Genomic DNA, 26,949 nt, shown 5'->3' on the forward strand with positions numbered 1-26,949 from the left:
TAATGACAAAAAAAAAAAAAATTACAAAAAGTTGTCACTAAATGATATATTGCTCACACAGGCCATGGGCATATGTGGAATTGCACCCCAAAATACATTTAGCTGCTTCTCCTGAGTATGGGGATACCACACGTGTGGGACTTTTTGGGAGCCTAGCCGCGTACGGGGCCCCGAAAACCAATCATCGCCTTCAGGATTTCTAAGGGCGTAAATTTTTTATTTCACTCTTCACTGCCTATCACAGTTTTGAAGGCCATAAAATGCCCAGATGGCACAACCCCCCCCCCCCTAAATGACCCCATTTTGGAAAGTAGACACCCCAAGCTATTTGCTGAGAGGCATGTTGAGTCCATGGAATATTTTATATTTTGACACAAGTTGCGGGAAAGTGACAATTTTTTTTTTTTTTTTTGCACAAAGTTGTCACTAAATGATATATTGCTCACACAGGCCATGGGCATATGTGGAATTGCACCCCAAAATACATTCAGCTGCTTCTCCTGAGTATGGGGATACCACACGTGTGGGACTTTTTGGGAGCCTAGCCGCGTACGGGGCCCCGAAAACCAATCACCGCCTTCAGGATTTCAAATGTGTAAATTTTTGATTTCACTCTTCACTACCTATCACAGTTTCGGAGGCCATGGAATGCCCAGGTGGCACAAACCCCCCCCCCAAATGACCCCATTTTGGAAAGTAGACACCCCAAGCTATTTACTGAGAGGCATGGTGAGTATTTTGCAGCTCTCATTTGTTTTTGAAAATGAAGAAAGACAAGAAAAAAATGTTTTCTTTCTTTTTTCAATTTTCAAAACTTTGTGACAAAAAGTGAGGTTTGCAAAATACTCACTATACCTCTCAGCAAATAGCTTGGGGTGTCTACTTTCCAAAATGGGGTCATTTGGGGGGGGGGGGGGGGTTGTGCCACCTGGGCATTCCATGGCCTCCGAAACTGTGATAGGCAGTGAAGAGTGAAATCAAAAATTTACACCCTTAGAAATCCTGAAGGCGGTGCTTGGTTTTCGGGGCCCCGTACGCGGCTAGGCTCCCAAAAAGTCTCACACATGTGGTATCCCCATACTCAGGAGAAGCAACAGAATGTATTTTGGGGTGTAATTTCACATATTCCCATGGCATGTTTGAGCAATATATCATTTAGTGACAACTTTGTGCAAAAAAAAAAAAAAAAAATTTGTCTCTTTCCCGCAACTTGTGTCACAATATCAAATATACCATGGACTCGACATGCCTCTCAGCAAATAGCTTGGGGTGTCTACTTTCCAAAATGGGGTCATTTGGGGGGGGGGGGGGGTTGAACTGTCCTGGCATTTTATGCACAACATTTAGAAGCTTATGTCACACATCACCCACTCTTCTAACCATTTGAAGACAAAGCCCTTTCTGACACTTTTTGTTTACATGAAAAAAATTTTTTTTTTTTTGCAAGAAAATTACTTTGAACCCCCAAACATTATATATTTTTTTAAAGCAAATGCCTTACAGATTAAAATGGTGGGTGTTTCATTTTTTTTTTCACACAGTATTTGCGCAGCGATTTTTCAAACGCATTTTTTGGGGGAAAAAAAACACACTTTTTTAAATTTTAATGCACTAAAACACACTATATTGCCCAAATGTTTGATGAAATAAAAAAGATGATCTTAGGCCGAGTACATGGATACCAAACATGACATGCTTTAAAATTGCAGTGGAAACAAAATAAATACATTTTTAAAAGCCTTTACAGGTTACCACTTTAGATTTACAGAGGAGGTCTACTGCTAAAATTACTGCCCTCGATCTGACCTTCATGGTGATACCTCACATGCATGGTGCAATTGCTGTTTACATTTGACGCCAAACCAACGCTTGCGTTCGCCTTAGTGCAAGAGCAGGGGGGGGACAGGGGTGCTTTTTTTTTTTTTCTTTATTATTTTTTTGCTTTTTTATCTTATTTTTAAACTGTTCCTTTCATTTTTTTTTTTTTTAATCATTTTTATTGTTATCTCAGGGAATGTAAATATCCCCTATGATAGCAATAGGTAGTGACAGGTACTCTTTTTTGAAAAAAATTGGGGTCTATTAGACCTTAGATCTCTCCTCAAAGCATCTGACCACACCAAGATCGGTGTGATAAAATGCTTTCCCAATTTCCCAATGGCGCTGTTTACATCCGGCGAAATCTAAGTCATGAAATGCTCGTAGCTTCCGGTTTCTTAGGCCATAGAGATGTTTGGAGCCACTCTGGTCTCTGATCAGCTCTATGGTCAGCTGGCTGAATCACCAGCTGCATTCTCAGGTTCCCTGTTGAGACAGGAGAGCCAGAGAAAAACACGGAAGACGGTGGGGGGGTCATTCCCTCCCACTGCTTGTAAAAGCAGTCTAGAGGCTAATTAGCCGCTAGCAGCCGAATAGCGCCTCTAAAATGACGGTAAAGCGCCGCTAAAACTAGCAGCGTTTTACCATCAACGCATGCCCGCTCCAGTGTGAAAGCAGCCTTAAGCAATACAGAATTTTTTTTCATTTAAACATTAAACAAAACAAACCTCCAATCAGTTCACTTGTATGTATAATTTAGAAAAAAAAAAAAAAACCTATCTTAAATATTAAATACACAAAAACAGGTAATCAAAACTTTTGGATGAAAAAAAAATGGGCTAACTTTACTGCTTAGGTTTTTTTTTAATTCATTACTGTATTTTTTTTTTTTTAAATTGCGTTTGAAAGACCGCTGCGCAAATACCGCGTGACATAAAATATTGCAACAACCACCATTTTATTCCCTAGGGTCTCTGCTAAAAAAATATATATAATGTTTGGGGGTTCTAAGTGATTTTCTAGCAGAAAATACAGGATTTTTACTTGTAAGCAACAAGTGTCAGAAAAGATTTAGTCTTTAAATGGTTAAACTGAGAACTTCTACACACGGAGCTCAGTTCATTGATAAAAAGAACCTGAAAGATACAATGTATCTTCTTATCAGACTTGGCAGGCTGCCCAGAGGAGGAAAGAATCCTCTCCACAGATAACTTAGGGAAACTTGCATTAACTTCTATTACAGAAGTCATTTGCAAGTCAGGCTGAAGTTACAATCGGCCTTTTTTATCAGCACAATCGGCCGATGCCGATTAAGTAAAAAACGCCAAATATCGGCCGATATATCGGTCGACCTCTAGTTCAGATACTATACCACTAAGGGAGGCGTATGCTGCGTGCGTGGGTGTTAGCGGTACTGGCGCTAATCTGACGCTGCCTGGGGCGACGCATATCACCGCCGGGCGATCAGGGGGCTAAACCTTTATTCGGTAATAAACGGCGGGTGCCCCGACACTATAAAAAATAAACGAACTAACCAGCGTCACCTGTAACAGTTATACGGTGATCAGTGGTGAAAGGGTTAACTAGGGGGTCAAGGGGTTAAAACTTTTATTAGGTAGTATATGAGGGTCCCTGTCGCTATAAAACGCTGACCTAAATATTTATCTCCCTAACTAGTGTCACCAGCGGCACTAATACAGCGATCAAAAAAATGATCGCTTAGCGACACTGGCGACGGGAGGTGATCAAGGGGTTAAAACTTTATTGGGGGGGGGGTTAGGGGGGTATCCTAGACCTAAAGGGGGCTAACAGTAACTGTCCCACCACACTAACTGTCACAAACTGACACCATGCAGTAATCAGAAAAAACAAATAAAACAAAAAAAACTGCTGGTGTTAGTGTGACGGGGGGGGGGGGGGGGGGGTGATTGGGGGTGTAATGGAACGGAAAACGCAGAGCCGAGGAGAGATGACATCATTTCCTTTGCCTCTGTGTACAATACAGAGGCAGGGAAATGATCCCATTGGCTGGGAGCGATCGCGAGGGGGGGGCCACGAATGGATGGCCTCCCCCTCACCTCTGATCGCCAGGGAAGATTTGCCGACCGCCGCGGGCACCGGGGGGGGGGTCCGATCGGACCCCCCACCCGCGGGCAGGCAAGGACGTACCTGTAAGTCCTTTTGCCTGCCCGTGCCGCTCTGCCGACGTACATCGTCGTGCGGCGGTCGTCAAGTGGTTAATGCATAGGATGCATTAAGGTGAAAAAACTCAAGGGTCTACAACCCCTTTAAGGCGCAACTGCAGACAAAGTTTTGTATAGAGTAGAGAGGGATTAGCAAACCAGGTTTTTATCACTGATCAGCTCCCCATTGCACATGCCCGAGTCCTGCTGCGCTTTGTGAATGGACCTGCAGCCTTCTGGGACCTGCGGCCCAAGAGGTTGGTGGCAGGGGGAAGAACTTCCCCCTGCCCTAAAAATTAAATATGATAGAGGAAGAGGGAGGAGGAAGAAAAGCAGAACTTCTCCTTTTGGATAAAAGTTCTGCTTGAAGGTTCTGAAACTATTCTTCAGATGCTGAATTTCTGAGCCTTCTGCAAAAACGTAACCAATGTTGAAACTTGCACAGCGTCTTATCTGTCAGATGTGGTCACTGTTTGGGTATTTAGGAAGGGGGGGGGGCAGCTACTGCCGCCTGATTACAGTATACGGCACTGAAGATGTCTCCTTCCACACGATTTCGATTTCTCCTGTTCAATCGTCTTGCCATGGTACGAACGGCAGGAGCAAGAATTTACTGATTCTTGCTGCTGTTTCCGACAGGCGTGAGCACTTTACCTATGGCGACTGCTACTGGATGTAATTTGTGCTTGGCGGCCGCAACTAGCCGCTCACACCTGTCAAACACAGCAGCAAGAACCAGTACATTGCTGCCGCTGCCATGCAAACCGTAGCAAAAACAGTTGAATGAGGGAAATCAATCAATTCCACCATCCACACAATGGCTCCATTGTTAGCTATTGTATTCAGGCAGCAGCAGCCCCCGCCTGAATATTCTGTGACCGCATTTGAAAGGATGCAGTTACAGCTCAGCCAATAATTTTCAACATGGCTCAGTCTCTTTCTAAATCAACATTTTTTCAAGCTGGGTGAAGCTGACAGGGCCACTCATGGTTCAAACTTCACCTAATTTGGTAGGAATCCACCTACATTTGAGCTGTGTATGGCTAGCTTTACGCCAGCTGTGGTCTGGGCCGTGTACCTGCAGATTGGAAGAGGCGTCTCTGTCTGTGCAACCATTGTGCCCCAACAATTGCCTGCATGGGAAGGCAGAGAACACCTGTACATCCCCATGCATGTAAACACTGCCCTCCACGGACATACGCTTTAATACAAGTTGTAAACAAAAAACCCTAAGGTTAATGCTGCGCTATAAATAAAAAAGAAAAAATTAATTGAAAAAAAAACAAAAAACTGAAAGCAGCCAGTACCAAAAGGTCTAATACTAAACTCAAACGCAATGTGATAAATGAAGATGCAGCACTAATATAATAAATAAATTGATCAAAAAAATATTGGTGAAAAAAAACCTCAACTGAGAAAACTAAAGCAGATACCACACAAAATTTGCTGAACAGTGATACCACAAATAATAAATTGATTGGATATGAAACAACCAATGCATATAAGTAATGGTGAAATAAAACGCTCACTTAACAAAACTAGGACAAATAACAAAAAATGAAGGTGATAAGACAACATCCAATCGTAACGAAACGCGTAGGGTGGAGCCTGTGACGGTGATGTCATTACGTTTTTTCTCCGGAGATTTGATGGGAAACAAACAGCAAGCAAGGGGAAGCCTGTGGAGATGCCGCGATCTCCATCTTTGATTTACTACGCTTTTAAAAGGATGAAATATCTTGTAAGTGCAATTCCTTTGGCATAATAAATAACCTTTATGAATTACTACACTATGGGTGCATTTTTTACTTTTTGTCTTTTGAGTACCATGATCTTAGTTTCATACTGCTGACGTTGGAATAGATTTTTGGGAGACCTGAATTTCCCTGTGCCTGGTGAGATTACCTTATGGTGGTCATCTGTAATCTGTAAGGAGCATTAATACTCACTTGGGTGTGAATCATCTTGAGGACTGGATCTGTTGCACTTTTTTTGGAGTTTTATCTTCACATTTTTTTGGACTTTTGATTTTTTTTTTTTTTTTTGCACCTTTTTTTTGGATTTGGGACTTTGCTTATATGTCTTCTTTCATTAGTGACTTGTAAAAATAAATTTTCTGGTCATTTTTATATATATTTCACAACATCAAATTATTTGGTTTTTATGCTTTATCACGTATCACCTTAATTTTTTGTGTTATTTGTCCTAGTTTTGTTAAGTGAGGGTGTTTATTTCACCATTACTTATATACATTGGTTGTTTCATATCCAATCAATTTATTATTTACGGTATCACTGTTCAGCAAATTTTATGTGGCATCTGCTTTAGTTTTCTCAGTTGAGAGTTTTTTCACCAATATTTTTTTGATCAATTTATTTATTATATTAGCGCTACATCTTCATTTATCACAATACGCTTTAATACACCCTGCGTGACAAGGCCTTGATGTTTATATTGTGGTCTAAATGCAATTTGTGATCATCCTGCGGTCCACGCCTATATGCTTTATAAATACTTGCAGGTAAGTTCTTATATTCAGCACCAAAGCACAAATACATTCCATCAGGATATTGGCTACTGTAACAATCATCTGTGACTAACAATGGCTCAGGCAACCAGAAAAGTGAAATTTCTCACCTGGAATTGAAAAACGATGTCTGGAACCTCCTAGGAGCAACACTCACAGCACTCAATAAACTAACTGCCTTTAATGCAAATCCTTGTCACTTCACATGTACTCTGTTTTGCATTAATTCAAGTGACTGTCAAGAGTCAGCATGTGCAGTCATATGATGTGAAAAAGTGTATAAGAAAGCAGCTCCGAGCCACAAAAAAAAAAAAAAAAAAAAAAAAAAAAAAAACACACCACATCAGAACTAGAGCAGATAGAATCCGGAGCAGCTGTGAATAGTCACCACTCAGCTTCTATCTTCAGCTCATTCAGTTAGGCTATGTTTAAGCCCTGCTTCACATTGCAGCGATTTGACATGCTATTGCCGGCATTGACCGAATCCGCGCGATGCCGCATCGATTCCTAAAAGTAGTTTCTGTACTACTTTTGGTGCGATTTCAATAGACATCTGTGCAGAAACCCGCACAGATGTCTCTAAAATCTCCCCCGAATTCTAAACTGACATGCGGGAATGAAATGGTGCGGGTTCAGCTGAACTTGCACCATTTCATTCCCGCTGTCAGTGTGAACCTAGGCAAAATGCTGTGCCTCTGAAAAGCAATCTGCGTCTGACAGGCAGAGAGGTAACACTAGGATACCCTTTTACCACCTGTTTTAACCCCATAAATGATTCACCACCACACAAAGCACATGGCTGCGAGTTTGTGGTGTGCCCCTACTCACTTGAACAGGTTGCAATGGGTGGCGGTACTGCCCACCAAATGCGACAGAGATCATTTCTGTGGGTGCTACGGAAAGCACTGTGACCATGGCATGTGAACACTCCTATCTATTGCTCGCTCAATGATTCTTGAGAATGTGGGCTTCAATAGCCAAGCCGTTAAACAAGAGTTTGTAAGGTAGGTTGGAATATTGGCCCCTGCAAGAGCAGGTCTTGACGTGGTAAAGGGTCCAAGGGTCCCCTACCGCCATCTTTACGATCTCTGCATACCAAGACCTTCTGGGCCATGCTGGGGCTACAATAATCACCAGCTTCCTTTTCTGCTTGGTCCTGCAAAGAAGCTGTGGCAGCAATTGAATGGGGGGGGGGGGGGGGATGCATAAACCAGTGAAAACTGATCCTACGGGGTCACTGACACATCTGTCCCACATGTGAATGGATCCCTTGTCCTTGACACAAAGCTGTCCAACTTCTTGTTGAACGTGGACACCAAAAGATCTAAGTCCAGGGTCCCCCATCTTTGGCATATTGCCAGGAAGATATCGGGGTGAAGGGACCATTCCCCCAGGAACAACTGCTGGCCACTCAAGTAGTCCACCTGCCAATGCTCTATCCCTGGAATGAAGACTGCCGATAGGCAAGGTACATGCTTCTCTGCCCAAGCTAGGATATGGTTCACCTCTCTCTGGGCTGCAGGACTTCTGGTGCCTCCTTGGTGATTGATAAAGGCCATTGCTGCGGCACTGTCGGATTGGATCCTGACAGGGCAATTCCGTAACCTGAATGTCCAGGCTCTCAGAGCCAATCGAGCCATCCGAATCTCTAGAATATTGATGGGCAAAGCCCTTTCGGTTCTGGACCACTTCCCTTGGACAGTTGCCTGTTCCAGTACTGCTCCCCAACCCGAAAGGCTGGCATCTGTTGTTACCACCTTCCAGTTAACTGGTATGAAGTATTTCCCCTTTTGCAGATTCTTGGTTGTCCACCACCAATTGAGGCTCTGGCACACCTTTGGGGTATCTAGAGCTTGGACCTTTTTGTTCCAAGCAGATAGGATGCTGTTTTTCTATGAATGAAACTGGGCAAAGGGAACCGCTTCGAATGAAGCCACCATCTTTCCTAACAACCTCATGCAAAGGCGAATGGACAGATTTTTCTTCGTCCTGACCACCTGGACCAGTTCCTTTATGGTGCTGATCTTTGTCTGGGCCAAAAACACCCTTCTCTGGGTGGTGTCTATGATCAGACCTAAGTACTCCAGCCTTTTTAGTGGTTTTAAGGAAGATTTCTCTAGGTTGAGAATCCAACCTAGGTATTCCAGGTATTTGACCATGCTGACCACGCTTTGTTCCAAGCTGGCTACCGACCGGTCTACCAGCAGCAGGTCGTCCAGGTATGCCACGAGTGTTATACCCTGCGCCCTTAGTCTGGCCAAAGGCGGGGCCAGAACTTATGTAAATAGTGCAGTAGCTAGACCGAAGGGCAAAGCTACAAACTGAAAGCAGTGCCGTTCCACTTCGAATCTCAGATATTTCTAGTGAGCGGGGAAAATAGGCACATGCAGGTATGCATCCCTGATGTTGATTGAAGCCAGAAGTTCCCCTCCTTGTAGGAAGGAAACTACTGACCTGATCGACTCCATGCGAAAGGAACGGATATTCAGGATCCTTGAGATCTAGAATGGGTCTGACATCTCCATTTGGTTTGGGCACCGTGAAGAGGTTTGAATAAAACACCAGCCCTTGCTCCTCTGCGGGAATTTCCATGATCACCCCTTGAGACATCAAATGGTCTAATGCTAGAAACAGAGACTCCCTTTTCTCTGGATCTTTGGGGACGCTTGACCTCAAAAAACGAGGTGACGGGAACTCTCGGAACTCTAGTTTGTAACCTAGAGCTATTGTGGAGATGACCCATTTGTGCAGAATCTCTTCCTGCCAAACTTCTGAGAACTGCAGAAGCTTTCCCCCCACCCGAGCGAGGGCGCCCCTTTATAAAGAGGTCTTAGAATTCTGTTTTGTAGGCTTCCGCCCCCGGAACTTCTTTTGTCCCTGGGCTTGACCTTGAGGTTTACCTCTTGAACCTGACGGCGGAGGCCGTCGCGACTGCCTAGAGGCTGATGACCCTAGCCCTGGAGAAGAAGGCTGCTTAAAGGTGGGACGTTTACTCCTTCTTTTAACTGGTAAAAGGGTACTTTTCCCACTTGAAATTTTTTTGGATGTATTTATCCAAAATGATCCCCAAACAGCCGTTCCCATGAAAAGGAAACCCAGCCAGGAGTTTTTTGTATGGAGCTTCGGCTGACCAGTTTTTCAACCACAGGATCCTACACATATGCACTAGCAGGAGTGTAAGGCGTGACACCTGGTGAATAGAATCCTTAATGGCGTCAATTGCAAAACATAATGCCCTTGGTAGCTCGGCTAAGTCCCGGGCCTGCTGGACAGGGATCACCTTGAGAGCCTGTTTAAACAGGGATTGACAAATGCCTATTGCAGCAACTGCAGGTTGAGTTACTGCACCTGCCAAGGAAAAAGAGGTTTTCAATAAGAATTCCAATCTTTTATCTGTTGGATCCCTAAACATTTGAGCATGGTCTACTGGACAAGTTAAACTCTTATACACACAGGATTTAGCAGCGTCAACTGCTGGTATACTCCATTTTTTGGTGAATTTCTCCTCCATGGGATAAAGTGCTGAAAACTTTTTAGGAGGGAGATAATGCTTATCTGGGTGATCCCACTCAGCATATATAAAGTTGCTCCAGCAATGGATGGACAGGAAAGGCATGCAGACCCTGAGGCGGTTTTAGAGAGCCCAAGGAAGAAACGGGCCTTTCAGCTGACTCAGTTAGGTGCAGCTTGAATGCAGAACAGACCATTTCTGTAAGGGATTGCAACAGCAATTTTTCAGATTGTGAGGCTGAAAAGGACTCTTCCACAGTTGATTCCTCAGAAGAGGAATCACTAGTCTGTCCCTCTTCCTGATCCCCTGAGGGTAACTCATCCTCCTTTGCCCACTGCTCTCTTGTTAGAGGGCCCGGGGCGGGGGAGGGGGATCTAACGCATTTTCTCCCACTTTGGGTAGAAGATGCGATTAAAGCAGCTAACCTTTCTTCTAACCCCACCACAGCTGAGGATAAAAAGTCCTCAGTTACATAGACAGGGGCTGAAATGTTGGAAACAGCAGCTGCAACACCTACTGGTCCCAATGGTTCACCCTGGCCAGCCACTTCTGGTCCTCCAGGGGAAGATGGCATTGCGGAGGCATGATTAGGATCCTCAGTGCCCGAAGGTGATGCCTTTGGTCTCTTTTTTAAGGTGTTTGTACACCCCCCCCCCCCCCCCCTCGGGAGGACATAGTCCCAAGCACAAAAGCAGAGGTACTAAAAGAAACAAAAACACACCACCTGTTGAGCTATAGTCCAGCAAAATAAAATGCTGCTATTAATGCTCAGCCTGATGCTGAGTAAATGTGTCCTGGGTAAGGATGAGCTCAGGCGTGTTCGCAAAGCCCACGTGCAGAGCCCGCCAGGAAGTCGGCACTGCACTGCACTAATCACAGGCAGTGAGACATTGTACCGATGCGCAGCTGCAGAGATCGGGAAATGTCTCACGGCCTGTGATTAGCGCAGTGCTGACCTCCTGGCGGGCTCTGCACGTGGGCTGTGCAAACACGCCAGAGCTCATCCTTAGTCCTGGGAATGCCCGTATGCACCAGCTTACATGCTCCTGTGTCCGTTCAGATCAGCCAGCTTCACTTTATGAGAGGCTGTCTTATGGGCTCGGCAGCACTGCGCTAAGCCACACCCATTTCCCTCCCCAAAACGCCCCCCCCTCTTATTTAAATCTTTGATTCCCGGGGGTGCCGTTCAGAGAGGAGGAAAAAAAAAACGGGGAGCCGCCGCGACCCCAGAGGGGGAGGGGGGAGGGGCACAGGTTGTGGCTGAGACTAAGTATGCTGTCTCTTTACTGACACAGAGCGAGATACTGAGGAATGTAAAAAAGGTATTTGCTCTCACATCCTCTAGTGGTAGAAACTAGGCATGACCACATTTACTCAAAAGAAGAAATCCCTAAGTAAACGTAAAGCGGAGTTCCACACAAAAAAAATGGAACTTCCACTTTTCGGAATCCTCCTCCCCTCCGGTGTCACATTTGGGACCTTTCAGGGGGGAGGGGGGAGCAAATACCTGTCTAATACAGGTATTTTGCTCCCACTCCTGGGCATAGATACCCACACCACACGCCACTTCCTGCCCCCCCGGCTGTCTTCTGGGAGACACACAGGTCCCAGGAGACAGCAGGGACCAGTAGGAACGTGCAGTGTGAGTCACACATGTGCAGTAAGGAACCAGCAAGTGAAGCTGCAAAAAAAAAAAAAAAAAATTCGGCAGAACTCTGCTTTAAAGTTCCTTGGGATTCTTCACTTACCTTTTCCTCGCCGCAGGATTCTGCTGGTAACTTGACAGACCGGACTGGCTGCCACTGTTTACCTCTATGGTTTAGCTACAAATCACTGAAGAAAAGTGATTTGTAACTGAACACACCAACCCAACGCTGTAGAACAAGTTTATCTTGGAGTGGTGTCGAACCGCTTACAAATCATGGCGGACCCCGCCGCAAATCATGGCGGACCCCTCCGCAAATCATGGCGGACCCCTCCGCAAATCATGGCGGACCCCTCCGCAAATCATGGCGGACCCCTCCGCAAATCATGGCGGACCCCTCCGCAAATCATGGCGGACCCCTCCGCAAATCATGGCGGACCCCTCCGCAAATCATGGCGGACCCCACCGCAAATCATGGCGGACCCCACCGCAAATCATGGCGGACCCCACCGCAAATCATGGCGGACCCCACCGCAAATCATGGCGGACCCCACCGCAAATCATGGCGGACTCCTCCACATCACCCACCGCAGGAGGGTCTGGGAGGGACTTGTTCTCAGCGGAGCAAACGTGCGTTGTCATCACTGCACTTGTAGTCCATGGATACTTCCCCCAGCCCCAAAACTGGAGGAATAGTCTGCAGGAACCAGATCATTGCACCTGTGATCCACCGATGGTGGGTTGCAATGCTTTGCAGGCTCAATGCAAAAAAAAAAAAAATAATAAATGCACATTTTATTCATAAATAAGGGTGCATGCATTATTTTATTTTTTGCAAAAGGCTTTGTACAATCATCTAAAAATAAAAAGCCTATACATAGAAAAGAAAAAAAGTGTATATAATAAAGTAAGACTAGTGATGTAAGCAGTGTGTGCTCCTCCTGGCTCTAGTGATGGGATGATGTCACTTACCGGAGACTGTACTCCCCACGACAGCACTGATCACCGTTATAAACACTGATCCCTATGTTGTGAAGGAGGTGGTAGTGTCAGTGCCCCTCCCCCCTCCATACACATGGCTCCTATTATGTGCACACTTCCTGTTTATCTCCCCCAATGGCAGCTCAGGGGCTTCTCTTATCTATCCGATCATTGCACACACACAATGTTCCAGCGATCATGTGTCACTACAGACAGCCCTGTCCTCCCCCTCCCTCCTGTCATCAGATTCACTATGAAATGTCTACCACTTCCAATCATCTTCTTGTTATCCAGCCTCTTACAAGGGGCCTGATTACAATGTACTATTGCCTTCTACTTAGTAAGCACCGCCATGGAAGAGGACTAGAAGCAGCAGATCAGCCTGACACTACTAGAGCCCCATACATCTCATACAACTCACTACTCTCCCATACACATCAATACAATGTGTGCACACTGCCCCCTAGTGTGGACGTGTTGGCGGTGCAGCGCACAGGAACTCCTTGCAATCCATGGCTGACACGGAAGAGGAAAATTTGCAGAGCCAAGTGAGTGCAACATGGCCGAGCACAGCGTGTCGTTGTTATTATAGGACTGGGGAGCCTACACTGTGCTGCTGTGTGTTATACTAAACCTGTAGCTTGTGTATTAGCTCTGGTGTGCTTACAGGAATAACGTGCTAGAGCTGGGCTCAGCTATATTAGATTGTAAGCTCTTATGACCACTTCTATTTTATTATATGGTCTCCCTTTATATTGTAAAGTGCTGTGCAAACTGTTGGCACTATATAAATGTTATAATCTACTTCCTTCCATTGGTCTTCATTAGGGATGGGCTCAGGTGTGTTCGGATCGTAGTCCCAACTAGGGTTACCATCTCATCCCTTTAAATCTGAACGTACATTATATACACGGGTTCTGAGGATAATTTAATGCAGATAAGGCACCACATGAGTTTAATTACCACCTTAACCACTTCAATACCAGGCACTTATACACCCCCTTCCTGCCCAGACCAATTTTCAGCTTTCAGCGCTGTCGCACTTTGAATGACAATTGCGCGGTCATGCTACACTGTACTCAAACACATTCTTTATCGTTTTCTTCCCACAAATAGAGCTTTCTTTTGGTGGGATTTGATCACCTCTGGGATTTTTATTTTCTGTTAAACAAATAAAAAAAAAGACCGAAAATTTTGAAAAAAACAATTTTTTTGTTTGTTTCTGTTACAAATCGTTGTAAATAAGTATGTTTTCTCCTTCACTGATGGGGCTGCACTGACGGGCACCGATGAGGTGGCAATGATGTAACTAATTGATGTTACGGATGGATGCCAATCAGTGCCAAACAATAATGCCTGCCAATCAGTGATGCCCATTGTGGTGGTGCCCTGGTGGTCTAGGGTGGCATACCTGGTGGTAACATCCCTGGTGGTCCTAGTGGCGTCCCTGGTGGTCCAGAGGGGAAATCCTCGGGGGGGGCTGCACTGATAATCAATCAGCACAGACCCCTCCCCTGTCAGAGGAGCAGCCAACCGGCTCTCCTGTACTCGCGTCTGACAGACACGAGTGAGGAAAAGCCCCTCAACGGCTATTCCTGTTTATACTGTGATCAGCCGTGATTGGACACAGCTGACGACGTGGTAAAGAGTCTCCGTCAGAGACTCTTTACCTAGATCAGTGTTGCGATGTGTCAGACTGACACACTGCAACAACGATCGCCGCGATGCGCGTCCCTGGGGGCACACAGTGGCTTGATATCCTTGAGACGTCATATCATATGATGTCCGGTCAGGATATTGAAACCACTTTGCTGCCGTCATTTTGCTGTATGGCGGGCGGCAAGTGGTTAATCAGCCACAGAAGCTGTGTAATTAATATGTGTTCGGGTTTAAAGGGATGAGGTGGCAACCCTAGTCCCAACCCACCTGAGCAATCCCGCCAGGAAGCCCTCACTGCACTGGCCAATCAGAGGCAGTGAGGCAATTCTAGGCCCACAGCTGCACATAGACACGCTGCCTATGATTGGCGGTGTGCAGTGAGGGCTTCCTGGCAGGAGTGCTCAGGTGGGATGGGACTACGATCCGAACACACCTGAGCCAATCCCTAGTCTCCATGCACACAGCCACAAATGCATTTTTTAAAAACACAGCTGTGTATAAATAGACCGACTGTCTGTTTACACCCGACTGCCCTTCGATCCAATCTAGCCAGATGGAGGAGAATGGATCCCTCTCTTTTTTTTTCCTGGATCGGACCTGGTGGTACCTGGGTGTAAGGCTACTTTCACACTGGGGCGTTGGCAGTAAAGCGCCGATATTTTTAGTGGCGCTTTACCTTCGTTTTATCAGAGGTTTTCAGCCACTAGCGGGGCGCTTTTAACCCCCGCTAAAAAAAGGGTTAAAACCACCTGCAAAGCGCTGCTGCAGTGGCGCATTGCCAACGGTTCGGCGGCGCTGCCCATTGATTTTTTTTTTTTCAAATATGTATTTTATTATTTTCTGAAAAGAAAGGTCAAAACCCGAAGAATACAAAACAATAAAGGGGGGGGGGGGTGGTCGCAGCCTCCCGACATTGTATCGTATTATTATATAACATATCTTCAAGATTGACATGCTAGTTCTGTTTTATGTTGCTATTATCCACATATGCACATTTTCCATGTTACTACAGCTCAGGACTTCAATTGCCGTAGCTGTATAAAGCAATCTGCAGTCTAGATCTCTATTCATGTGTCATTACTTTAACGTAGAAAACTTAGGCACATTCAGTCAGGAGGCAGTAATCAGTGGGTGAAATAGAGAATCAGAAAGGTAAGTAAAAGAGAAGAAAAGGAAAGGGCGGGGAGAGGAAAGTTGGGGATAGGGACAGGGGGGAGGGGAAGAGTGGGTGGGGTATAATGGGGGCAAACCGAGATCGTTAGTTCTGTGAGTTATCTTCTGTCAGCTGCGTCAATTAATTTGGGTTCCCAAAAAGGGTTTTGCCTTCTTCTGAATATTTGAACATATTCCAAAGTGTCCATGTTTTCTGGTAATTTGCTTGTCTGTTTTGGGCCGTCATTATAAGATCCTCCGTTTTATTTATTTCTTCTATTTTCCTCAACCACATTGCTATGGTTGGTGGGGAATGTTGTTTCCATAATGTGGGTATGCAGGACTTGGCTGCATTTGTTAGGTGTCGTAGTATAGATTTTTTATAAGTTTTGAGCGGCATGGAAGATACATGAAGTAGAAAAAATGCCGGGTCATTCGGGATCTGAAAATCAGTGAATTTCTGAGAAATGGAACGTACTGCAGTCCAGAAATTTGTCAAGCTGGGGCATGACCAAAACACATGTAGAAGCGTTCCCACTTCTTTCTGACAGCGCCAGCAATACTTAGACGCCTCAGCAAACATGGTATGTAAGCGACTAGGTGTTAAATACTACCTCGTCAAGATCTTGAAATTCATCTCCTGTATTTTAGTGCAGATGGAGGATTTAAGGGAGAGAACTATCATGTTTTGTTTCTGGACTGCCGTGAACTTTCAACGTGAACGTTGAAGGTCTGTTACCCACTTTGTGATGCATGGCAGGCAAGGTGGCTGTGTAGGTGTGTTTAATAGGGTATACATTTTGGATAATACTTGTGGTAACGGTTCTGTGTCTGAGCATATTTTTTCGAACGCAGTTAGGGGTCTAGTGTAGGATTGAGGGTTCGGAATTGTCTGTAAGAAATGGTGGATTTGAACTGCATTCCAAATTATCAGCGTGAACGGACCTGCCGGTCCATTAGTTCCTCAATAGAAGGCCATCTGTCCTGTCTCACAAATTGCGAAGCCCTAGCACATCCAGTGCTCCTCAATGTCTGAAATCGTCCAGAACCTATCCCAGGAGGAAATTTAGGATTTCCCAAAATCGGGGTCAGAGGGGATTCTGTGGTTGTTAATAAAGTTTGTAAAGTAGCCTGAAGACATTGCTTTATAGTGTTGCCTATGAAGGAATGTGCTTTTAGTTCCAATGGAAGGGAGTCATAACACCACATTGCAGACTGTAAAGGTATGTTCATTTGATGTTGCTCTAACTGTGCCCATAATTTAGATTCCTTATGTCGGTGCCAGTCTGCCACTCTTCCCAAATGTACTGCGTGGTAATACCTCTGTATATCTGGAAGTGCCACCCCACCGTATTGTTTGGGCATGGATAGTTGTAATCTGGGGATGCAGGGTTTTTTATGCGCCCAAACAAAGCAAGTAAAAAGAGTTTGCACTCGTTTAAAGTATGTGGGGGGTATTTTGATTGTCAGAGCTTGGAAGAGGTACAAGAATTTGGGTAGTGTACACATTTTGATTAAGTTACATCTCCCAAACCAGGAGTGTAATCCCTTATTCCATTTCTCCAATAGTAGTTTGGTTTTGGTTAGTAGGGGGGGGAAATTGCTGTCGTATATTAGTGCCGTATCTGGTGGTATCTTCGTGCCCAGATAGGTCAAGGCAGAGGTGGTCCATCTAAACCAGGGGTCTCAAACTGGCGGCCCTCCAGCTGTTGCAAAACTACAAGTCCCATGAGGCATTGCAAGGCTGACAGTTAAAAGAATGACTCCCTCAGGCAGAAGCATGATGGGACTTGTAGTTCCACAACAGCTGGAGGGCCACTAGTTTGAGACCCCTGATCTAAACCAAAAACTTGATTGCAAATTTGCAAGATCGTTAGGTGGTATAGATATACCGATCGCCTCTGATTTTGAAAAATTAATTTTTAGGTTGGACAGTTTCCCGTATATTTCAAATTCCTTTAGGAGGCTGGGTAAGGACACTACTGGGTTGGTCAGTGAGAAGAGTAGGTCGTCTGCATAGGCTGATAATTTATGTTGCATGGGGCCAATTGATATTCCGTGTATATCAGGGTTTAACCTAATTTTGGAGAGAAATGGCTCGAGAGAGAGCAAATAGGAGAGGGGACAGGGGGCAACCCTGTTTCGTCCCATTTGTAATTGAGAAGGGGTCTGACAGAACTCCATTCGCTTTTACCTGCGCTGTGGGAGTGGAATAAATACCGGCTATTCGGCTGAGCATCACCTCCCCCAGGCCTATGTGTCTGAGTACTGCGTTCATGAATGGCCAACTTACACGGTCGAAGGCCTTTTCAGCGTCAGTATTAAGAAAGACACATGGGGTTTTCTTGAATCTAGTGATATGTAACAAATTTAGCACTTTTGTAGTGCTATTCCTGGCTTCTCTAGAAGGAATAAATCCAACTTGGTCTAGGTGGATGAGTTGTTGGAGGTGCTGCGCCAGCCGAGCAGCTAGGACCTTAGTGAATATCTTAAGGTCTAGGTTTAATAGTGATATTTGTCTGTAACTCCCACATGCCGCCGGGTCCTTCCCCTCCTTGTGAATTACCGAAATGTGGGCACCTAATGTTTCCCTAGCAAAAACTGCACCTGCTCCAATCTTGTTAAACAGTGTGACCATGCGGCGTCCCAATATTGGGAAAAGAGTTTTGTAATATTGTAGTGTGTAGCCGTCAGGGCCTGGGGCTTTGCCCGGTTTCATTGTCCCCATGGCACTCTGTATTTCTGTTAGGGTTATGGGTGAGTCCAGATCTTCTCTGATCTCCTGGGCAAGAGTTGACATTTGGGAAGATTTAATATAATCTTCCAGCACAGTAGTGGGGGGAATCTCCTGTGGCAGGTTGCATAACTTGGAATAAAACTGTCTAAATTCATCAGTTATGTGTGCGGGTAGGGTTACTTTTTTGCCTCCCAACGTGGTGATGTGAGGGATATAGGTCACCGATTTGTGGCTTCTAACTATGTTAGCTAATAATTTTCCACACTTATCCCCTGACTCATATGTCTTTTTGCGACCACACTGTAGGGCCGCTTTTGCCCTATACTGTAAAAGATCAGTGATCTGGCGACGAAGGGTTGACAGCTGTGTTTCAGATGATTGAGTAGGGGCGTGTTTGTGTTTAGCTTCTATAGTGGCGGGTTCCTGTAAGAGCTGTGACAGCATTTTATTTCTCTCTCTCTTGATCCGGGCCCCATGAGAAATGAGGATCCCCCTCATAACTACCTTGTGGGCTTCCCATAATGTCCCCGGGTCACAGTCTGGGAGGTCATTTTCTTGGAAATAAAGGCTTAGTGCCTTAGTCACGTCTGTCAGAACTTCTGGGTTTTGCAGGAGGCTTTCGTTAAGCCGCCAGAAGCGATGTCTGGGAGAGGGAGTGTCCGATAAGCGATAGCTCAGGAATATAGGTGCATGGTCTGACCAAGTCCTATTTCCAATTGAGGTCTGTTCTACAGCATGTAGTTGTGTATGGGGAATCATAAAATAATCAATTCTGGTAAATATTTGGTGCATGTGTGAGTAAAATGTGAAGTCTCTTTCCCCCGAGTGCTGTAAACGCCAAACATCTATTAACTGTAACTTGTGGAGTGTTTTAGCTATTCGTTTGAGTTGGTTCGGTGGGATCGATGTTTTACCCGACGACGTGTCTATTGAGGGGATCAGTGGAGTATTGAAGTCACCTCCTACAATCAGTTGTCCTTCTCGGAAATCATTTAGTTTCTCCAATGTCTCTCGCAGGAACTTGGCTTGTTGTTCATTAGGGGCATATATAGTTACAAGCGTTACTTTAACAGTGCCAATTGTGCCTTTGAGGAAGACGTATCTTCCTGTCGGATCTATTATTGAGCTCTGGTGCTGCCAGGGGATCTTACTTGATATTAGAATGGAGACTCCTTTGGACTTGGAGTCTGGGTTCATGGAGTGATAGGCTACAGGGAAGTGTCTGTTTTGTAAGTATGGTAATCTGTTAGTCTTAAAGTGTGTCTCTTGGATAAAGGCTATATCTGTATGGTTCCGCTTTAAGTCATCTATTAGCATACGTCTCTTCTCTGGTATGTTAAGTCCTTTTACATTTATGGACATCACTTTAATTTTACTGGCCGCCATATTGTATTAGGATGGGGGAGGGGGGTAGGGATGAATCGAGAGAAGGAAGAGAGGGGGAAGGTAAATATAGAAAGGAAAGTAAAAGTAGGAAAAGTAGAGAGAGAGTTAGTAGAAAGTTATGAGACACAGACAAGGCCTAGTGTCTTGCCTGTTACGCTCCCCTTAAAGAATGGGGATTTTATTTTTGCATATAGCTCCCGGGCGGCATAAAATCAACCCCCCAGGAGTATATGTTAACCTAATCGGGAGGGAGGAAGGACAAGGCTCATAAGTAGAGCCTCCCGTCCGTCCCCTCACCCCAGCATGTCTGACCAATGGAACTATAGACAGTAATATGCAACTCTACAAACATAATAACAGAAAAACTCCATAATGTGAACCGAACAGATAATATAATTACCTCTTTGTAATGTTATAAACTAAATTACATATGAGGTAGTTTCAACACCATATCACATTTTGTCAAGTATACCGACCCATTGCTAGTTATCATGGCTCAATAGATCTTTACTACTACTAGGGCTAGGTGTAATTAGCAACATAAAACATTAAGATCTTTCTTTGTGCTAACACATATCTTGTCTCTAAGAGAAATCCCGCTTCGCAAGGCACAATGTTATGGCTGCAGGGTAAACACCTCACCTCTCCACTGTTTAGGAGCCGATATGTTTCCCCCTGGAGCCACTAAAATAAGGCTCTGCAGACCAACTCTTAATCCAAGCCTGTGAGGGCAAGTGATCATAAATGCCATGTTCATATAACCTAACCGGTGCAGCTGCTGATCTTGTAGTCTGTTAATCTATGCAAGCTTTTAGTGAATTGGCTGGACGCTCTGTAGATGTATGTGTAGCAGGCCCTGGGAAAGAGATGTTAATGTTCCCGCCCCTCGTCTCACAAATCCCTCAGACCAGAGCAGCAGTCTCATGAGGGAGAGGCTCTTTCGAGGCACTTTTCAGGCGCTATTTTTAGCGTTATAGTGCCTGTAAAGCGCCTCAGTGTGAAAGTAGCCTAAATGGACACAGGTCTATTTACATCCGGTGCTCCATAGAGGAACATGGAGGGTCCGATCAGGTTTTCCTGAAAAACAAAACAGCCAGACCTGATCGGACCTCTAGTGTGAAAAGGGGCCTTAGGCCTGGGTCACACCTTTGTGTTTTATCGTGAATTTCACAGAAACACACTACAATCCATTTAACCACTTGCCAACCAGCCGGCGCAGTTATACTGCGGCAGGGCGGTTCTATTGTGCGAATCGACATACCGGTACGGTGCTTGGTGTAATAAATACAGTGGGTGCGTGCACGGCGCCGGAGGCACGTGTGCACGCCTGCGGCGCCAGAGATAGATGAACATGGGGAGATAGAGTGCATGAACACCAGTGAGATCCTGGGTTTAAAAACAAACGTCATTGCACAGTATTACTGACAAGTCCGTTTTATTAAGAGTACAGCAAAGGCCAGAATACTCACAAACAATGCAGTAAAAAGCGAATTTCAATCCAATAAAAACAAACAATGTTTCCATTCAGTGTGATTGCCAGCTGTCGAGCTTGGCAACGTCACGTGACCCAACTCCTCCCACCGAGTTTCGTCGTAACCAGACATCATCAGGGGCTAGCTTTGGGGTCCTGTGCCATAAAACAATACTGTGCTGCTTGTAATCTGGAATGTTATGCTGTATGTACTTTTCTTTAAAGTGGACCACAAGTCAAAAAAGAAATCTTAGGAACAGGCAGGCTCTTTCTTGCAGAAGAGGCATTTGATGTGTCTTTTGCACTAACTTACCTGCCTGTTCGCAGTCTTCTGCAGAATTTATACTGAGCTGGGATGCAGTCATGAAGCCATAGAGAATATGCCATTGAAATGCTGCTTCTGGTTCCTTTCAGTGTTACTCAAAGCAGTGTGGAAAAGCTGGAGCAACATTTTCTCCAAGGAAAGGTCAATAATTCAACCCGTCTATTATATTGTGTCCATCCCAAGAATAGGTCCTCATTAACAAAACATTTTTCAATTTTTTTTGTTTTTAGATTGATGAGATTGAAGCGTTATCTTCCATCTATGGTGATGATTGGTGTGTAATCGATGAAGCTGCAAGAATATTTTGCATAAAAATCTCCAACTCACTTGATCAGCCAGAATGGACGCTCTGTCTGCAGGTAATAAAGGATAAGTTGTGATTCATAGATGGTAATGTATTGTAATGTGATAGCATGATTATTAATGAATATTTATTGAAGACATGTAGTTCAATAACCTGTAAAAAATAACTCCTAGCATTATCTGGATTAAACCTTTTGATGCTGCACTGAGCTGGCGCCCCCTTGTGTTCTTTTTTGTTATTTCAGAGATTTGTTCCTGTCTCTGAAGTACAACATCTATAGGACTTTTATCAACTTTGTATGCTTCACAAGTGCATTTTTATGCATGGATTGTTTTATATTTGCGCTCACCTATTCTCATTAGAAGTTTTATGGGAGTTATATGTGGAAAGTGTACTAGCACCTGCTTGGACCATAATTACATTTGCTGTATTTGTACAATAATCTGTAGCAGCCAATAAATCCAGCAAATGACAGTTTATGCATAACAAAACCCAGTTTACTATATTGCAGCTTATTAATCCTTAGACGTGATGACTGCATTACTGTTTTCAGCCGGTGATCCTGCAAGGAACACATTAATAACCAAAGGCCAAAAATATGGGGTTGAGGGTAAAGCAAGCTCAACTTTTATAGGGACACATATAAATGTAGCTGCCTATTTCTCTGGATGCTATTTGTTTCACCGAGCCTAGGTTCACACCGGTGCCGTGCGGGGAACTACATGTGATTTTGGACAGGAATTGCACTGTGTTCCTGTTCAAATCACATGCAGTTCTTTGCAGTGTGATTTGAGCCTTTTGTATGACTCAAATTGCAGCGCACCCGCATGAAAAAGGTGCATGCACCTGTTTTCTGCCGCACTGGAATCAGAACACCCATGTTATTCGATTCTGCCAATCACACTGCCTTTTGCGAACCATTTTTGGGGTGTTATTAACTTAACATCGACACCCGCAGTGCTCCGCATGAATGGAGTGCGACTGTGATGGGGTGCGGAAACGCACAGGAATCGCTGCGAATCCAGCACCACATCACTGTGAAGATAGGCTTTGAGGTAAGCCTTGAATATTCTTTGTTTTCATTAGGTTCTCAGTTTGGATGGCCCAGCTTTCTCACAGGTTTATTTCAGTGATGTGTCGTGAGATAAAAAGAGGCACAGAAAATGAAAATGAATTCTATGTTGTAGAAGATTTCCAATGAGATTAAACTGGATGTATTGTCTTAGGCTGGATACACACAGACCGAATATCGGCTGGTTCAGCAGAAACCGGACGACATTTGGTCACTGTGTACAGCTGTCTTTCCGTCAGAAGCCGGTCTAACAACTGGCTTTTGTCAAAGGGACATGTTGGAAAACCAGCATCTGCAGCCAATGGTTGGCAGCGCTGATCAGTGTATTCTGGCGGGGAAGGGGGGCGGAGAACACAAAGGCACAGCGGAGGAGATTGCCTATTGTGTTAGTATGGCAAACTGTCAGTTTTTATTTTATTTTTTCTATTCAACCCGCTGGGATGAACGAAAAAAAACTTTAGGTGTGTACCCAGCTTTACATTCCTAAACTTGAAAAAATTGCAGTGTTTTTTCTTCTCAGATGTGACGATATGAAGCTGATCATTAGTTAGGAACAGCTGCACCTTTTTTCTTTACTAGATATATCCCATTATGATTATCTGTTTATTCTAGGTAATTCTACCCCCAGAATACCCAGCTACCGCACCACCTCTTTATCAGCTGAAGTAAGTTCTACATACTTTTTTAAATGTCACACCACTGTGGCCGGCATGGCTAGATGTTTTTCTATTTATCTGTGGATAAGAAGTCTGTACAAAGGAATGACAGGCTGACACTGTTCCTGGCTGTCAGCATGTAACACACAATTACATGAGGTTAGGGATGGGTTTTCACCCCGGGATGTGAACATCCAGTGTACAAAATGGTCCCTAACCACAGGTAATGTCTCCATTTGCAATTACATGCAAATAGCTGCGGACAACTGCAAGGTACCAGTCTATCATTGATTTGTACAGGCTTACTGTCCGCAGCTGAACTGAGACACCTAGCCATACCCACCACAGAAATACACAGATCTGGGTGGGGTACAGCACAACACGTTAGGTACAATGATATGATTCTCATTACTTTCAGCTGGCTGCTTCACTTAAAAATGCTCCTTTTAGTGTCTCCTTCATAGCCGCTGAATATTGCCCTGAGCAGCTGGTTTCTGGCACTTTGAGAGTTAAAGAAGACAGCCAAAGCTCGTTTGGCTGTACTTCTCCTGTGGAACACAGGAGTGCAGTTCATTCTGAAGCCCGCTGTCAGCTGACTTCACAAAGCTGGTCCAAGCTCCGGAAAGATCATGACCATGTGATCAAGATCCGCCCACATGCCTTGGTCGGCACCCAACTCAGCCCAGTGCTCCAGTGAGCTGCTGAGAGCCTTAGCCGGCTGCTCCCACCTCCTCCACAGCCCAGTGCTCCAGTGAGCTGCTGAGAGCCTTAGCCGGCTGCTCCCACCTCCTCCGAAAAAACCCTGATTCCCATATTTCTCTTAACAACAGTTGCTACAAGTCTGAAATGTTGTGCCACTCACCCTCTCCTGTCCTTTCTGCCATTCACAAAATTCCTATTAATACACTTACACAGTGCATTGTGGGAGAATAGTAATATGAGTTTTGTGTGTGTCCAAGAGGGCAAAGGGAGGGTGGGCGGGCGAGTGGGCAAACTACGCAACATTTAAAACTGGGAGCGGCAGCTGTTATCTCTCACATCGCCGGGAGATAATTGCTCAGGACAATATCTAGCAGCAATTAAAAAGGCACTGAAAGTAGAACTTTTCTTTTATATTGGATAAAAGTTTGTTTTAACCTCTCTTTTTTTGCCATCTGTGTCTCATTGGGGAGATTTCACATCCTGTCCCATAGCCAAAACAGATGAAAAGAAATGCCTTCAAACAAAGTCAGGGAATTTCTGGTTGGCATCAGAACTGGTGTCTCCATTGGAAGATTTCCCCTCTATTCCTGTTTTAGTGACAACCCAAAATTTGGGATTTTCTTTTACTTTCACTCTCAGTGATGACAGCAAACAGGACAATTAAAGAGGATGAATTTCTCTAACAGAGACACAGACAGAAATAAAAACATAACGGAGGTTCTTATCTATCTCCACTCTGTCTAAAACTAAAAAGGTGCCTTTAGTTATACTTGAGGGAAATATTTTAACAAGAAGCAGCAGTCTGCAGGTTAAGGAACACACACCATTACATATAACTAATATGTTTGGTGCTGTGCCCCAAGTATTATCTTTATCTTAAAGGGGTTGTAAACCCTCAAGGTTTTTCAGTTTAATGCTTTCTTTGCATTGAGGTGAAAAATCTTCTGTAGTGCAGCAGCCCCCCTTTTACTTACCTGAACCCGATCGCTCCAGCGATGGGGCCGAGCACAGCAGCTCCTGCCGCTGTCTCAGGTCCTCATTGGACAGATTGATAGCAGCGGGAGCCATTGGCTCCCACTGCTGTCAATCAAATCCTGTGACACGGGAGCCAGGGGGTGGGGCTGAGTCTTGCTGTCTGTGTCAATGGATGCAGCAGCAGGACTCTGGAGCGCGCCCGCACGAGTGCCCCCATGGAATGCATGTCCGTAGGGGAACTCTACGGAGCCAGGAGTGCTGCTGAGGGACCCCAGAAGAGGAGGATCGGGGGCGCTCTGTGCAAAACCCTTACACCGAGCAAGTAAGTATCACATGTTTGTTGTTTAAAAAAAAAACCCTTTAATGTGTCAGATCATATTTTTATACTAAAAATAAAATATAGGCCTATATATTACATCTGTCCTACTGATCAGGAAGGAGGAACATTACACTGTGATCAATCATACACAAGGCAAAATTAGCATATTTGGCATAAAATACAAAATTTGGTTTTAAGCCGTTTTCCAAACCTGAGAATAGTCTGGGCTTACGTGTTGTAAAGAGTATTTAGCATTTTATTTTTTATCATTTTTGTATACTTACAATATTGATATCTAAATGTATAGCGATAAATAACATATCCTTATTGTGTGTATTTATAGTGCTCCATGGCTCAGGGGTGAAGATCGAATGACTTTATCAAATTATCTTGAAGACATTTTCCTGTGAGTGCCAGGAGCATGTATGTTTATTATACATTTTAGGCTTCTGATGGCCATGTTATACTTCATACAGAGCTCTTACATCATTACTGTATACTAAACCAAGTTTTGTAAGCAGCATGCTTGTTTTAGCTGAAGGTGAACTTTTGTATATGGATGCGCTGTAAGTCCAATTTAATTTAGTGCTAGGGAGATTAAAGAGGTTTGCAAGTGAAGGTTCTACTTCCAACTCCTGGCCATTTGTAGCTGTGACTTCAGATTTTACCTGCAGTTAAATAGGAAGTAAACGTCCTCTTCAGACTTTTACCTATACTTAAGCCTATAATAAGGCTTACCTACCTGTACAGTTTAGGAGATATCTCCAGTGCATGCAGCCAGTGAAGGAACGGCCCACGGGTCGATCACAGTGCTGGAGCCTGCAAACCCGCAAGAAGCTCCAGGAAAGATGTTGGTCGTGACAACGGTGTGCGGGGACCGCTGCAACAGCTTTGTTATAAGGTAAGTATTTCATAATGAGCTAGTACGCGATGCATACTAGCTCATTATGCCTTTGTCTTTCAGGGTCTTTTGGGTTTTTTTTCCAGAGGTTTACAACCTCTTTAACCACTTCGGCCGCGGAAGGATTTGCCCTCTTAATGACCAGAGCATTTTTTGCGATACGGCACTGAGTCGATTTAACTGACGCTTGCGCGGTCTTGGGACACCGTACCCAAACAAAATTGACATCCTTTTTTCCCACAAATAGAGCTTTCTTTTGGTGGTATTTTATCACCTCTGCGTTTTTTATTTTTTGCGCTATAAACAAAAAAAGACCGTCCATTTTGAAAAAAAAAACAAAACAATTTTTCTCTAGTCATCTTCCAGGACGGCACACCTGAGATGAGAGGCTCCTCCCTACAGGAAACACAATCAATCGACAGCTGTTTTAAGTCCCCACCCTTCCCCTTGATCCTCAGTTTTTGATTGTGTTTCTCCCTACACAGCGAAACCGTTTGTTTTTTTCCAAATGACCCGAAGCCTGGGGCTGGTGGTCCCCCCCTGGGAGCCGGACCAAATGCCTGGGGAAGGCCTACGGCCACATCACCCTGAAAGTGAAAGAGGGCGCTGCCTGCCCGATCTCGTA

The 26,949-nt window shown here is 44.6% G+C and overlaps 2 protein-coding genes across 5 annotated transcripts in view; one reads left to right on the plus strand and one right to left on the minus strand.

Annotated features, from left to right (window-relative positions):
- The window catches only part of OSBPL1A (oxysterol binding protein like 1A), a 185,867-nt gene extending 173,059 nt beyond the window's left edge, over window positions 1-12,808 (minus strand). The window contains exon 1 of one of the 3 annotated variants that reach the window (XM_073631484.1): window positions 12,657-12,808. The gene's annotated coding sequence lies outside the window, so the exon portion shown is untranslated. Of the gene's footprint in view, window positions 1-6,638; window positions 6,756-12,656 lie in introns of those variants that run through there. The other 2 variants (XM_073631486.1, XM_073631485.1) reach the window with 2 other exon arrangements.
- A 78-nt stretch (window positions 12,809-12,886) lies between these two features.
- The window catches only part of IMPACT (impact RWD domain protein), a 37,122-nt gene continuing 23,059 nt past the window's right edge, over window positions 12,887-26,949 (plus strand). The window contains exons 1-4 of one of the 2 annotated variants that reach the window (XM_073631493.1): window positions 12,887-13,213; window positions 21,626-21,754; window positions 23,384-23,436; window positions 25,767-25,829. In XM_073631493.1, the coding sequence (XP_073487594.1) occupies window positions 13,178-13,213; window positions 21,626-21,754; window positions 23,384-23,436; window positions 25,767-25,829 (281 nt within the window). In that variant the 5' untranslated portion in view covers window positions 12,887-13,177. Of the gene's footprint in view, window positions 13,214-21,442; window positions 21,537-21,625; window positions 21,755-23,383; window positions 23,437-25,766; window positions 25,830-26,949 lie in introns of those variants that run through there. The other variant, XM_073631492.1, reaches the window with a different exon arrangement.

The sequence above is a fragment of the Aquarana catesbeiana genome, linkage group LG05 (genome assembly GCF_042186555.1).
Source record: "Aquarana catesbeiana isolate 2022-GZ linkage group LG05, ASM4218655v1, whole genome shotgun sequence".
Classification (NCBI taxonomy): domain Eukaryota; kingdom Metazoa; phylum Chordata; class Amphibia; order Anura; family Ranidae; genus Aquarana; species Aquarana catesbeiana.